Source organism: Citrus sinensis, chromosome 1, assembly GCF_022201045.2.
Source record: "Citrus sinensis cultivar Valencia sweet orange chromosome 1, DVS_A1.0, whole genome shotgun sequence".
Taxonomy (NCBI): domain Eukaryota; kingdom Viridiplantae; phylum Streptophyta; class Magnoliopsida; order Sapindales; family Rutaceae; genus Citrus; species Citrus sinensis.
In genome coordinates, this window is record NC_068556.1 from 2,078,727 (window position 1) to 2,093,819 (window position 15,093).

Below are 15,093 nucleotides of genomic sequence, written 5' to 3' on the forward strand. Positions count from 1 at the left end.
GAGATGCAATAACACAATTTAGGAAATGGAAAATGAGCCCACCCAGATCCAACTTTTATTATAAATTAAGAATACATCCATTGTGAGAGCACGCTACAGAATAAAGATAATAATTCACCCAAACAAAAAATTTCTCCTATAAGAGAATCGTCTAGCCCCATTCCAACAAGAAAAATAACAATGACGCCTTATTGACCAGCAGAATCAAAGAAAAGGCTAAACCCATAACGTCAAAAAAGTTTTATTGGTTGCCCAAAAAAAATGCCAAAAATAAGATCATCATGGGAATAGAAAGCCGAACCATGCTGCTATACCATATACCCCACACCGAACATCTATTCTTAGAGTTTCTTATACATAATATAACTCGACTCCAGTTGTTCATATCCCCTTGTTGCCTCAACTAATATATTTGTCATCATGCCCGTAAACCCTCTAGTTCCAGCCTGGCAGTGAGCCAGTTACGAACTTCATCCATCTCTTCAGGGACTGTGTAGTGACCTACCCTACATAATGATATTTATTGAGAATGTTACAATATGCAAACACACACATATACATAAACGCAACAAACACAACAGGAAGGACATGAATACCCATTATAGCATCTAAATGTAAGATCTCGAAATCCAACAGAATTTAACGTCTGTGCTGATCTCTCTCCGTGTTTATATGCAACCACATCGTCACCTGCAACAGGGAAATAAACATGTAAATTTTATGCACAGCGAAATTGATTTCCGAAATGTGTGATACAATAGTGATAATATTTCCACTTTTCACTGACCACCAAATTTATTATACTATCAACAAACCCATAAACACAGCAGCTTTTTCACTCTTTCACATGAATTTGTTCAGATGCTGATGATATGTAAGTCAGTGGGTGGGTTTGCAATATCACAAGAAAAATGACATGTTTATGAAGAACTAACTGAACCAGAATTACTCAAAAAATCTGGGGATGAATATGATCACCTGAACCATGGCAGAGCAAGATGGGCAAAGATGCCGCACGCCTTGTTGCCTCACGCGATCCTTCCATTCGGCTTTTTAGGGTCCTAAAAGAAAAACAGAAAAAAGTTGCCTATATTAATGAATTGGTTAACCATCCTTAGGATGGTTTATACATTCTTTTGTGCAAGTGCCTCGTGTTTGTATGCCTTTATGATATACACGTCAAACCTTGAACATGGAAGCCAGCCACTCAAACCCACAATTGCACTAAGGTTGACTGAATATGGGTTTCCATTCCCATATTGTCCTAATATGCGGCATGTGGCAGAGTAGAGTGCTATTGCAGCACCCATACTGAAGCCACCAATACCAAGTTTGACTGCAAAACAACAAAATAAGTATGTTAGTTCTAATAGTGTCGCTATAGTTCTTGCCAGTGTAGAAAAGGTTTGCCAGCAATAGCTTCTGCTTGGTGATGCTCAGGGAATCCACAAGAAAATAAAATCATCAAAAGACTTTGAATCATACCATTCTCAAGTCAATTTGAATTGGCCTACTTCATCGGTGTTAGAAACACAAGAAGGCATTAATTCTATGGAACAACAAAAGTTGAAGAGAAGAGAAGGGAAAAGGTAATCAGTAAAGAACCAAAAAGGTGGGAAAAAATACCCTGCAGAAGTTAGGAAGAAAATTTAAGTTTTGGATGATGAACAATGAAAGGCAAACACACACACACATACACACAAAATATAAATAATTAAAAATAAAATAAAATAAAATCATTTGTATACGGGAAAGCCATGGAAAGAAAAAATAAACTATTGAAGAGAGAAGAATTAGAAAATCTTAACATTCGCCACTTTTCTTTCCAACACGAAAAAGGTGACAAGTCTCAAAGTGGTCAAAAGGCTTGGAACAGTTTAATCTATTCATACGCTTCAGGAAAGAATTTTGTTACTTTCCAGTGATCCCGTCGGAACTAGTTTCTACAATATTTATTCTTACAGGACCAAGAGAGGAACTTACTGTCAGCAGGTTCTGTCGACAAAAGATTGGCCACATGTGCTGCTGAAGCATCTAACCCCTCCAAATCATCAGGACCATCTTCTGAAAGATCTCCCACGTCAAACCCTTAAAATAAAAATAGCAAAATTATCAACTAAGCACATTAAATTCTTTTTGAAAGGATATTAAAATCATTGTCAGATGATTTTGATTTGGCAGTAGCTGAAAATGAAAGTTTTCCTAAGAATTGATTCCTAAAATAGAGATAATCAAAGCAATCCAAAGCAACAAAATCTTACAAGCAGTACAAGGATATCCACCAAATATTGCAACCGGCCTAGTGGGAGCAGTAGGGCAAATCCACTTGATCTGCAAGATTCACAGTTCAACAGAGAAATAAATCAGACTATTTACCAATGAAGAACTTTGTCGACCGGGAGACTAGGATAACCAGTTGATAAGTGTTGCATGAGCACACAAATAGAGGCAAACGTGCTTATCCTTACATTTGGAAGAGGGAGGGTTTCCAAGAGCTGGGACCAACTGCACAACAGAGCAAAAGGGAATCCACATTAGGGATTATCATACCATCTACCTAAGTTTGACCAGTATCAACATGCAGAAACAATAACATAACAGAAACCAAGATTGACTATCACAGTCCAAGAAATTTGAACAAAATTTAATAAAAGGAAAACCCTAACCAATCTAGCACTGGGACCACACTCAAAGTTGGGCACAAACCTTAACAGTCATTGGGTAAGTCTTGCAAAATGACAATATACAGGGCTCAACAAAACTGACCTTGCATATTTTAGAAAAATAAGAATAAATTACTAGATCCTAAATTTAATATCATTAGGAATAGTATATTGCTCTTTGCTAAATTGTAAAGGACAAACAAGATAGTAGTAGAGTGGTCCCCAATTTTAACATATAGCATATATAATTTTTGAATTCAAGCCTGCTCCAATATGCCTTAGAGTTAACAGAGAGGATGGAGGAAAGCGACAACCAATCATGTTTTCTTTGGTTCACAGAAGTGGTGCTCTCTTCCACCAAATCTAATCATGTGAGAATCTTCCAAAAGTGCAAGGAAGGTTCAACAAGTTAATGAAACACCAAATTTCTCCACCAGAAGAGGACAAGGCATTGACATTCTCTGAATCCTTTATTCCTTATTTAGGAACTAAAACAAGTCCACCATTCCTACACAAGGTATAAGCTCAATACAAAGAGAAAAGAATCGAATTTCGTGAAAAGCCAGTTTTTAAAGCATCAAAAGACAATAATACAGATGATCACTAACAGTTTGAAGCCTAAACCTTACACTTTGCTGATCCATGCATGTCCATGGAGCAATGATTTCGGAAAAGAATGGAAATTTTGCTAGAATAATCTTGACAAAATAAAAAGACCAAGCTTAAAAGATCAGGCTTCCCAAAACAGAATTTTAAATGTAAATTAGTTAAAGAGTTATCATCTTAAAATTAGAACAAAAAGAAAGGTAATTCCTTAGTGGAAGGAGCTGATGAAAAATTAGCATTATATACCTTGATCCTTTATCACTAAGTCCATGCAGCCAAACTATGGTAGCCTGGTGCTTCCCCTTGGGCCTAACCACATGAGTTCTTCCAAACTCAAACGGTCTTCTACTTTGACTACCTGAAATGTTGCAATTTGAACCCTCATAAACAAGAGTTCCTACTAATTAACTGATAAATACGACATCATATAAACAAAGAAAGAAAGACCAACCAGAACCCATAGTGGTGCTACTGTAACTCATTATGAGCAACAAAATGATCACACTACCGAAACCACTAGTTTCAATGTTAAGCTGAGTTCCTGCAATGAACAAGAACTGATTTTCACTATCTCTATTTATAACCATATAGAAGGGTGAAAAAGGAATGTAACCTATCAATCTACATCAACTATTCTTGCTTACCCCAGTTCTACACTGCCTGAAAACCTTCAAAAGAAACTATCAAGAAAGTGAAAGGCAACAAAGGAAAGGAGAGGGATAAAGAAAAGGACAAAAAGAAAAGAAAAGAAAAGAAAAGCAGTCACTCTTTACGAACAAAGAATCCACAAGCCATCATCAATGCACAATATGAGTTAACACAAACTTGAGCTTGCAATGCAGAGAGTGGAAAAGAATCTATGCTTGTGGACAGTGGAGAGAAAGTAAAGCACTTCAACTACAACAACCCAGGAATATAACCACAAGTCTAAAAAGAACCCAAAAAAAAATCCAATTTTTAAATAATATATTCATTATTGACGGATACCCATTACACAAGAAACAACAACTTAAAATATTTACAAGCTGAATGTGGTAATAAAAGTAGCACGAATTAACTTACAAGTATGGAGAAGATCTGATAAAAATGGGGATAAATAATATTGAATACTTAAGTGGAGTTTGAGAGTTATGGTACAGCCTTCAAATAAAAACTGAAAAAGCATATGAGCTTTTTATTCTTTCCTTTCAGCTAGCTGTATTGGCTTTGCTTGTTTACCCACAACTTTGTTTTTTGTTTGTTCATTCTGCAGATACAGTGAAAGTGTGAAACCCCCAAGTAGGCTCACAGAGAAGCTATTGAGTCCAAAAATAAACTAGTCATTTCCTTGCATCATCCACTTCCTGTGACCAAAATGTCCTTTAAACGTGTCACATTTTCGATTTCTTTTTATCTTTAAGAAAAATATATATTTGTTACTATTTATGATATCTTGCATCCAAGATCTAATCGCAGTCTAAATACAGAGTAATGAACAGCCGTTGGTCACGATCAGTGGTGATAAGTTACGTGGAATACAAATTTTGTATGACAATTTTGAAAGCATATTATTACTTGCTAATTATATAAACTTGAAAGTCCATTGATATTTTAAAAATCTACATAAATAAATATTCATTTAATTTCTATATTTTAACTTAAGTATTCATTTAATATTTATATTTTTAAAAATATTTTTTTAAAAGCACTCCTACGTTAATATATATTACATTCTTATTTTTATTTTTTCTTTTCTTTTACAATAATATCCTTCCAATAATATTCTTAATATTAGATAATTTATTTATAAAAAAATAATTAATAAATTAACCAATACTTGTTTATTAGTAAATTAACCAATAAATATCAATGTGAAAGAATTAATAACTTTTGCACTTGTGTAATAATTTTACTAATAATTATTTATAAATAAATTAATATCATTCGACTTAAAGACTTTAAATACTTTTAAGTTGAGGCTTGAATATTAAAGTTCCTAACATTATTGATCTATAAAAAATTATTTACAAATGAATATTAGCAAGAGAATGAGAGTTCGAGTCCTAGGACTTTTGAACTCATTACTTTCGTTGGGCGGGTAATTTTATCCAAGAAAAACAAAACAATTACAATGAAAGAATTAAAGAATGAATGAATGAAAACTACTAAAAAGAGTGAAATTATGGGCTTGGTAATGTCAAAATGTGAATGAGTAAAGCCAGCCAAACTGTCGTTTTCAAACGCGTGCCCTTCTTAGAATGCGCAAAACTATGTTGCACCTGTGGTATGGTACTACAGTTGCAACCAGCCATTAAATCTACAGTTGCACAGTTATATTGGCTGGATTCAATGGTTGAAAACAATTATGGTACCTTACTACAATTGCAACATAGCTAGACCTTATTTTGAGAGCCCAGTGACAGTGATACTAAATATCATACGTCTCGATGAGATTTGATATCGGTTTATGTGTTTAGAATTGAGGCGACGTATTTGTTAAAAAAAGTTATAATTATGAAATAAAAGTTAATAATTTATAATAAATATAAATTAAAAAAATTATTTTGACAAAATTATTAAAGGTATAATAATTTTTTTATGATACAAGTAGAAAATTATATCAACATAACTTTCAAGGTACAAAAATTAATGTTTATTAAATATTTTAGTATTGTAACTTTTAAACTAAAACTTCCCAAATAATAAAAATGGACAGACCCTTAACATCATAATTGTAAAGCTAAGGAGGCCAAAGTATAAGAGTTACATTAAAAATGAGCTAAACAAAATTTCATTCAGACCTTCTTTTTCCTTAATTTTAATAGCCTAGAAGCTAAGGGTAAGGGCCCTATGCTTCGACGTAGTTTCGTCCTCTGAAGTCAATAATAGATGAGGGTACTTCTCTATCCATCAGTCTATGAAGAGAAGAGGATAAATTAGTCAAATGCAAACTCTGCAAAATATAGAGCCTCGGTTTCTTTTAAACTTTAAAGATGAAAAGAATGGTTTCGTTTGCAGTGGCCAAACCACAAAAAAAAAAGAAAAGGGCTTTTCTAAAATGGCGTCTTCTGGTGCTTTTGGGAAAGTGTTTCTCATTTCACATTGAATGAATAGAAGAAAGATAGTTAACAGGAAAAAAAGAAAAGAATGATAATGGAGATCTTCAAATGTGAAGCATGGGTGACCACTGTCTCTTGTATTCTTTTGGTTAATATTTCTTTATACAAAAGTTTCGAAGAGAGATGTGATCGTAAAACACACTCCCACTCACACATCTGTGTCTCTCTCTGTGTGTGTTGACTCAAGCGAATTTTACATATATGGTTTATGAGGGGGCTTTGACGTGTAACTTACAGTTAAGTTTAGTTGATTATAAAAAAGTAATGTTAGGGATTTTAATTAATTTATACGTGGCTGTGGTGGTATCAAAAAGTTATTAATGTTTATCATGAAAGGATACAGTTATACTTTATGAAAATTTGATAAATATTTATTACTAATATAACGTGATTGTTATAAATTGTCATGTTTTTCAGTTACGAATCATTCAGATTTCAATGTTTATATCTAATTGACATTGTTATTTTTCTGCGAAAAAGGAAAATCCTCTACTTACAAGGGGTTAAAAACTTCAAATCACTCAACTATAAATTAATGTTAATGTTAATGGTAATGTTAATCTTAATCTTAATCCAACTATAAACAGAAATGAAAACATTTTCGGAAATAATAACCATGGAGTTGATATAAAATTAGTGGATAGCAATTAACCTAGTAGTTAGCAGCAATGTTTTTTAAGTTGTCAACTCTACGCATACATTTAACTTACCCCACAACTAATAAATTTTCAATGCCTTACATGATAAGACTAGCTATCCTAATGGTTTTGGTTCAATTATTGATAATTGTAGAGCCTTAGCTCGCTTTCTAGGAGAAGTAGCTTTCTCTTTTGTTCGTAGATCTGCGAACTCCGCTGCCCGTACTGTGGCTCAAGTGGGGAGTTCTATGTCAGATTCGGGTGAGTGGAGGTTTGTTCCACCCCTTGTTAGTTGAAACTTTGACTGTTTAATGAATTCCTTATTTTCCTTAAAAAAAAAAAAAAAAAAAAAGAGGAATCATGGTTATATCCTAGAAAATTCCCTTAAAATATAGAAGAAGAATGGCCAAACATTTGCCTTTGGAATAATCATCATCGTGACCCTACTTGAGATTTTATGTGTCTCTCCATGGTTTCGACAATCATAATATATAATTATCTATATGTGCTGAACTTATGCTGATGCCACAAAAGACCAAAGATTATATCATATTATATTGTATGATTATTATTATTATTGCGTAACGTTAATGGCCCAAGTTGAAGATTACACTAAAAGTTCCACATTATTATAATGCATTTGTGTCGGGAATTTCTCGATTCTTTCAAGTAATTTCCTCGTCCTCGTGTTTTCCGTGATTTGTGAGTTGTCATTCTTCCTTTCAAACGCTGAATTAATTGGTGCGATTTCAATTTGATGTGCCAGTTGAGGACAAAACTACTTTGGTTCGGATGTAATTTTACTCCCAGTTTTGTCTCTTTTTTTTTTTTTTAGTTCAATCGTATTGTATTTCATTTTATTTATTTATTGAAAATTCAAAAAAATAAATTAGTTTTCAAAATTTTTACATATAAATCCTATTTATCATATCGTTATTTCGTTTTCCATTACTATCTGCTAAGATTTAGTAATGACTTTTTGAAATAAAAATGCCGTGCGTATAATCATCAAAATGAACATATTCATTATTTGGTCATATATTAATATTATTAATAAATTAATATATTTTTATTAAATGTTCAATAGATTAAATAGATTTTACAAAAGTCATGAAGTAACTTGAGTGAACAAAAGGATCCAACAGTTTTTCCGTACAATTTCGGTGCTCGATTTGTCATATTCTCATAAAAATGTTAGTGGGATTTTTTAGATATTAATTAAGAAAGTGGAATTTGATTTAAACAAAGTGGGGGTTTTTTTTAAAAAAATAAAATAAAAATTGGGATGTTAATTTCGAGCCATTTGGAAAAACTTGTTCTTCAAATTAAGTCAACTTTTTGAATTAGATGACGACACAAAAAGGGAATCAGATTTTGCCAAAGTGCCCTTTCTCAATTGAAGCTTACGTTACACAAATTAATAACTAAAAGTTTCAAATTAGGACTGGCCATTTTTATTGTGGCATCTTAATCATCATATTCATTTGGTTTCAAACTAAATGGAATCAGGATACCTCGCCATTATTATTATGATTATTATAATTATTACCTTCTTTTTTATTTTTTGTTTGGCCCCCCCAGCTGTAATGATGGTAAAGTCAACTCTTAATTGTGATATCATTGCGGTTGATGATGAAGCAGGCACTACAAATCTATTGGGTATGATGTCATGGAGATAATGAAAGAGACATTGTTGCTGACAATATTACAATCTACAGTCCTCCTCGCTATCAACACGAGTTTCTATGAGTTTACAATGTGAACGAGAAAGAAGCAAAGCAAGAAAATATGAACGGCTATGCATGCAAGCTTGAAACTTTCGCATCTTCTTTAATTTGTCTTCTGTTTCATGGGCCTATATGGCTTGTAAAAAGATGATTAATGATCGAGAATGTATATAGCTAGCTGTATCATTTATCAATCAATCCTCGCAGCACTTCGATGAAAATAGCAGAAACCTAATATTATTCTTTTTGCCATTATTGGTCGTAGCCATGCTCAATTGTTCGTGCATGCAAATGCCCTATTTCTTTTGAACAAATTAATCCAAATATATACTTAGATGCTACCAGCTGGATAGATGGCTGCACAGCACACCCCTTTTTGTTTTCAATTTATTTGTTTTCATAAGTCTTTATTTGTTCCATCGAATCTTTCTTGCAATAACCTTGTGCACAAATTTAGTTTAGTTCGAGAATCTAATCTAATTAGGTCAAATGGAATGAAGTTTGCTTGAAGGTCAAGTAAACTAATCATCTTATAGATGAAGTATCTCTTTAATTTGTTTTCTATTAATTTTGATCCGGTGTTTCAAGTTTAGTTGGTATGCCTTTTTTCTAGAGTTCGAAATCATGAAATACTGTTATTCATTGCATCAAAGAATTAGTAGATTTTGCTTTTCAAAGTTTCACCACTTGAATTGTTCTTAAAATATTACTCTTTATTCATTCACTATTTATCACATATGCGCACATATTATTATAATTAGTTAAAGTATACGCATGACAAATAATAAATTAGAAAAAAGATTAGTGCTCGAGAAATTTTTTTTTAAAAAAATATATTCTACTTCTTCTACTTTCATTTACCTCTGAGTCAATTGATATCAGAGTAGATTTGTGCCAGTGACATAGCTTTCCTAGCAACTAGCACCGTGTATTCCCTACACACGTCGTAGCCCCTCCGCATCTGGCACCTCAGTTTGCATATATATAAAAAGTGATCTCTCTCATTTTGCATCGCGATTCTTATGCTTCAAATCAATGACGATTAATCTGGCTTGCTACTTCTTGTCTGCTTCATAAAATTGTCATAAATATTCTACTTTTTCTCCTCATTATTATTATCATTAATTTTTGACATTCACACAAAAGTGGCCCAAAGTTTTATATATATGTTGTCAGCCACTGCAACGTGTGGAATCTCTCATACGATGACTTACCGTAAATAAATAATCCTCATGCCCCCACCACTAATTCTTATTATACGGCCGAGAAAAAATATTCAAGAATCTATTTAACTTATATTAACTGCACAAACAATCCCAATAATAGAATATACCTGATTAAATGCTTTAGTAGTGTTCAATTTCAACGTCTCTTTGATTAGTTAATTAGTTTTGCATTTGCCCGCAGTGATATATGGCTCATGGCTGCTACTTTTCTAAACCTGCATGCCCATGCCCTGCGCATTTTCCAGCTATATGCGTGCTTGCGTCTGTGATTATTAAGCCTTTGATTTCAGCTTCACAATGCAAACTGAACAATAAACTCTTATTATATCTGGATAGTTTTTATGCATACACAGGAATATGTATTTTAAATTTGTTCTCTCATTTATTGTAATCAATGTTAGAATTGGATGATTCTTACTTAAGTGGGAAACAAAAAGAGAAGGTAAAAACCCTAAGTTTGAGAGGAAAGATGAAATTTAATTTATTAATAAATGAAGAAGATAACAAACTAGAGAGAATAAAATACTATATAAATCAAAATAAAAACAAACAATACTTGTATCCAACAATCTGTTCAAATGATAAAATTCGGAAGGTATTCTCTTTTTTTTTTTTGTGAATACAAGTACACAAGATTATTGGACTACAACTGGTATAGCTAGTATTTATAATCAGATTATATTACTATCAATTGGTATAACTAGTATTTAGACACTCTTAAAATGACTAAAATAAAGATATGCAAATTTGAAGACCTAATCAGCAAAATTTAGTCTAAGGTGGCATTTGTTTTGAATAGACATGAATTAGTCTGAATTTTTAATAAAACTGAATGTCTGAATCTGAATTTTATATATATATTTGTTTGAATCATTAAAAAATAAGTATTAAGTTGTTCGTTCATTTAATTTAAAAAATCTGAAAATTATTATATTTATATTTATGTCCTTACAAATTATAAGTATAAAACAAATAATAAATATCTTAAAAGACATAAATGAGATAATATATTATCAGATAAATCATCTTCAATTGAATACAATCTTTTAATATTCTTAATTAATAAATATGTTAATCAATTTTATTATAGCTTATGATTTTTATATGAAAAATATTCATAAAAAATACGAAGATAAATAATGCTGATTTGAAGAAAACAAAAGGATAAAAATAATAATAGTTTATCACTATGTTATCGCAAGAGATATAGATGGGTGATAAGGCTAATTATTAAAATTTATTTAGGTAAGGATTAAAATTAATTAATTAAATAGGGATATTTTAGAAACTATCTTTTAATGATATATCATTCAGACATTTTAGATTAAGTAAAAAGCTAAAAAAATTGGTTTAATAATTTAATAACTGAAAATTTTTATGAAGTATTATAATGGACTTAATGTCTTAACTGATTGAGATTAAAGGGTTGTTTTTTTTTTTTGTCTGAAGTGTTAATCTTAATTATTTTCAGACATTTATAGTTTTTATTTTGTTTATTTTCTACCACTTATATCTAATTATAAGATGTTTAGGTCTGAATTTAAAATATTTAAATATTCTGACATTTATTAGAATGACAAAATATCAAAATAGAACTTTAATATTTTCTCTCATTAACACCCCTCCTTTAAAGTACCCCTAAATTAAATTACAATTATGGACATTAAAATATAATAAAAAAGAAAAAATAGAATTTTACTTTTTGAACCCATATGTATATTCAACACAATTTTATCAAACCCTAATCATAAAATCCTAATCATATTTTCATTAAATCCTAATCTATCAAGAGGTTTTATGGAGGAACAAAACAAAATTGAGAATAGCTTGAATTAGGAAAACTTATTAATACATCTCTTATAAAGTGGAAGAAACCCAGGAAAGTACGAACAAACACGAGCAACTGATATAAACTTAATTACTCATAAATCAACTTTCAGTGTGATCAGTCATATGTGCATGCATTCTTCTTGAACTTGACAGGCTTAGTGTTGAGACTGTCTATGACTAAAGGGCGAGAGATTTTCTTCTTGTGTGTTGTCTTCACTAGCTTTCCCACAACTTCTCCTATTGATCAGATTCCAAAGTTCAGCATCAATGGAATCTCACCTCCAGTTGGAGAAGCTTGGGCAAAAGGCAAAAACTTTCTTCAAAATAAAAAAATTGTGAAATATTTATCAAGGGTTTATAAATGAATTTAATAGGTTTAATGAGTAAAATCACAACTATTATAAACATTGGGTTTAATAAGGGTACATTAGGTACTTAAGTTAGTTTATTGAGTAAAATTTAAAATTTCAAAATTTGAAGATGGGTTTATTTAGTAATGGGTTTAGTAAGTAATTTGGTGGGTTCAAATAGCGTCACCCATAAATTTATTTTCTATTATATAAATTATCCTTTTATTTTTTTATTTATCCCTTTTTTTATATTCATGTATTCAACTATTAATTTTTTTTTATTTGTGAATGAGAATTTTAAACATAATAGAACTTTAGGTGAGTGTGTTTTATAATAAATCCATTTTTTATTTATATTTACTATTTTATAATATATTTTAAATTTTATTTAATACATTATTTTTAATTCAAATGATTAAACAATTCTTGAGTGACTTATGTAATTAACAAGAAAAAAATATCAATATGATATACTAAAAAAATACACGTGTTAGATATATATTTTATTTTTCATGCTTTGTTAAGGTAAATATTATCAAACTTTTTTACTAATCAAATAATTTATTTATAACTTATCACGTGTTTAACCAATAAATATAAGTATTGTTAATTTTTATGAGGTTATATATGTCAAAATATCATATTTAAGATTTTTTTTTTAAATAACACTTATATTTAGATATTAAAAAAACAAAAATAAATATATCTTTCAGATATATATATATTTAGATTTCAGCAAAAAACTCATACGCATTTAGATTTCAGGAAAAAAAAAAAAAGAGGGAGAGAGAGAGAAACGCTACAGCTCCTATATTTGACAACCCTCGTGGCAACTGTCATAGAATTTGCGTAAAGCTTCGAAACAGTATAATATTTATGGACAAAAAACTGTATCCATACATCATACTCCAAAGCGAATGTGTATGTGCCGAAATTTATCGTCACAGATCAATATACAAATCAATGGATCACCGCGAATCTTGATAACCTCAAGAACAAAAGAGTTTAGTATTGATTAAAAAATTCACATTCAGTCACCTCAACTGAATCATACAATTCATAATTCATCAATGGGTAAAGAAATAAAAAGACCTCCTTGTTAAAATTTTTTATCTCAAGCCTGGATCTGTGGCTTACCATTGGTAAATCATGGAGCTTGCATCAATATAGGGATCCAAATTAGAATCCATTATCTTTTTCATCAACTGACTAGCCCTTTCGCGAGCTTTGGTCGATCCTCTAATGGAAAGATCAGCTAGCAGAGTTGAAAACTCAGGCAACCTGGATGCATCTCTCACACAGCCCTCACTTTCTTCAAATAAGCGAAGCAAAATATCGGCAGCACCCTCTTTGCTAAACATGCTTCTCCCTTTTAGAACATCCACCATTAAGCTCACAATCTGGTCAGTTTTTGTTAAAGCAATCATTCCTTCATCAAACCTGGCAAGCAGATTCAGAACAGCTAGCGACGTCCCGGCGAGGTCTTCAGCTTCAGTGCTTCCTATCAGATGGATTAGCTCTGAGACTGCGCCTGCTCGGACAGCTAGAGTGGAGTTCCCATGGAACTGCACTAGCTCTGCTAATGAACTAAGCAGATGATGGCCGGCAGGATTACTGGGTGCCGAAACTGCCTTTACAAGAACTTGTACGGTCCCGGCTACTCCAAACCTGGCCTTGTTCTTGTCTAGCATTGCCAAGCTGCAAATCAAAGAGGAAGCTAACTTGACGGTTTCTTGGGAGCTCGAGGATTGGATTATCCAATTGAGACGATAAATGGTTTCCATCGAGGCAAGAGACTGTTTCAGGTCAGGATTCAAGGAGAGATTGAGAAGGATGGATAGCGAGAGAGTTCGGATGATGGGGGAGGAGGATTTTGAGAGGCCAAGAAGAGTCGATATAGCTCCATCAGTTTGCGCGAGCAAGCTCCTGTACTGGGGACTTACCCTGGTGATGGAAGCCAAAGTCTGGAGAGCTTTTTGCTGATCTTCATAGGAGTCTGATTGTGATCGAGAGACACAATTGTTGATGGTTTCACGGACCCGAGGTGCTGACATGATTTCAGAAAAGCAGATAGTATTGCCAGAATGCAGTGCAATTACAATGCTTAAACAATCTATAAAAGACTATCATTCAAGTCGGGATATTGTGTAGATAGTTCCAATGTTTAATAACTTTGGAAAATCCTTCACGTCTTGGAATGCAACTGTTCCTCTCTAATATCGAAGTCCCGGAATGCAGACTTATTGTTTCAATATTTTATGACATTCACAGGAAAACAAAAGCAAAGCATCTGTCATTTTTATCAGTACATACCCGTCTCATCCCAGGCATCCAACTGCTAGAAGCAAACGCATATATGTGAAAAGTCTGTAATTTGAACAATATTCTCAATTTGGTAGAAGAAGTTTAATTATGCAGACGACTATATTTTTCCGTTTACTTAAACAAACGCTAAATAATTGGATATAATGGTAAAATAATTGTACCATACACAAGCGAGATATATAACAACACCGTGGAAATCAAATGCATAAGATCCACCCGCATTATTGTCACGGGCTGAAGATACAGAGGAGGTGCTAAACGGCCGAGACAGAATATTCAAGGAAAAATAATTTGAGGAAATCAAAAGCTTGATTATATTTCCGTCTTCTATTGATTTAAACAAATCAAAAGCTTGATTAATTACCCACACTGTTGAATCAGATATTAAACAGCAATGCTAATGAAAATAATATTAAACAGAGCTAAAAGACCTAAAAGTCAAGAATTAAACACCAAAATTAAAAGGAAGAAAAATTCAAAAGAGAGGCTTATGGCTAAGGTTGGTAAAAAAGTCCAGGTTGACTTGGCCTGTATGGATTAGACCAGGATGTAGGTAAAAGAAAAATAATAGAACCCACATAAATTGAACCTAGTTAAGGGACTGTGAAAAAAAGGCACAAATTTTTAATT

General features: G+C 32.1%; 2 protein-coding genes across 5 annotated transcripts; both read right to left on the reverse strand.

Annotated features, from left to right (window-relative positions):
• Window positions 1-17: 17 nt before the first annotated feature.
• Window positions 18-4,563, reverse strand: LOC102626093 (uncharacterized). Of its 4 annotated transcripts, XM_052440407.1 has the most exons (11): window positions 4,332-4,491; window positions 3,914-3,929; window positions 3,721-3,810; window positions 3,516-3,627; window positions 2,469-2,505; window positions 2,262-2,331; window positions 1,984-2,088; window positions 1,186-1,336; window positions 979-1,061; window positions 597-690; window positions 18-506 (listed from the first exon to the last, which is right to left on the reverse strand). In XM_052440407.1, the coding sequence occupies exons 3-11, from the start codon at window positions 3,749-3,751 to the stop codon at window positions 419-421; spliced, it is 771 nt and encodes a 256-aa protein (XP_052296367.1). In that variant the 5' UTR covers window positions 3,752-3,810; window positions 3,914-3,929; window positions 4,332-4,491; the 3' UTR covers window positions 18-418. The 4 variants fall into 4 exon arrangements, with proteins under 4 accessions (XP_052296367.1, XP_006495291.1, XP_006495292.1 ...); XM_006495228.4 differs by lacking the exon at window positions 3,914-3,929 and having other exon boundaries at window positions 4,332-4,499; XM_006495229.4 differs by lacking the exon at window positions 4,332-4,491 and having other exon boundaries at window positions 3,914-3,937.
• An 8,708-nt stretch (window positions 4,564-13,271) lies between these two features.
• LOC107177618 (U-box domain-containing protein 11-like) lies at window positions 13,272-14,192 on the reverse strand. Its single transcript, XM_015531681.2, has one exon. The coding sequence runs from the start codon at window positions 14,190-14,192 to the stop codon at window positions 13,272-13,274; it is 921 nt and encodes a 306-aa protein (XP_015387167.2).
• Window positions 14,193-15,093: the final 901 nt, after the last annotated feature.

What these genes read in the sequence shown, in the direction of transcription:
- LOC102626093 (XM_052440397.1), bottom strand. Translation starts at nt 4,434, where the DNA reads ATGCTTTTTCAGTTTTTATTTGAAGGCTGTACCATAACTCTCAAACTC. An exon ending in TGGATATCCTTGTACTGCTT is followed by an intron (nt 2,089 to 2,261) that starts GTAAGATTTTGT and finishes TTTTATTTTAAG; the next exon opens with GGTTTGACGTGGGAGATCTT. An exon ending in GGCTGGCTTCCATGTTCAAG is followed by an intron (nt 1,062 to 1,185) that starts GTTTGACGTGTA and finishes TTTTTCTTTTAG; the next exon opens with GACCCTAAAAAGCCGAATGG.
- LOC107177618 (XM_015531681.2), bottom strand. Translation starts at nt 14,192, where the DNA reads ATGTCAGCACCTCGGGTCCGTGAAACCATCAACAATTGTGTCTCTCGA.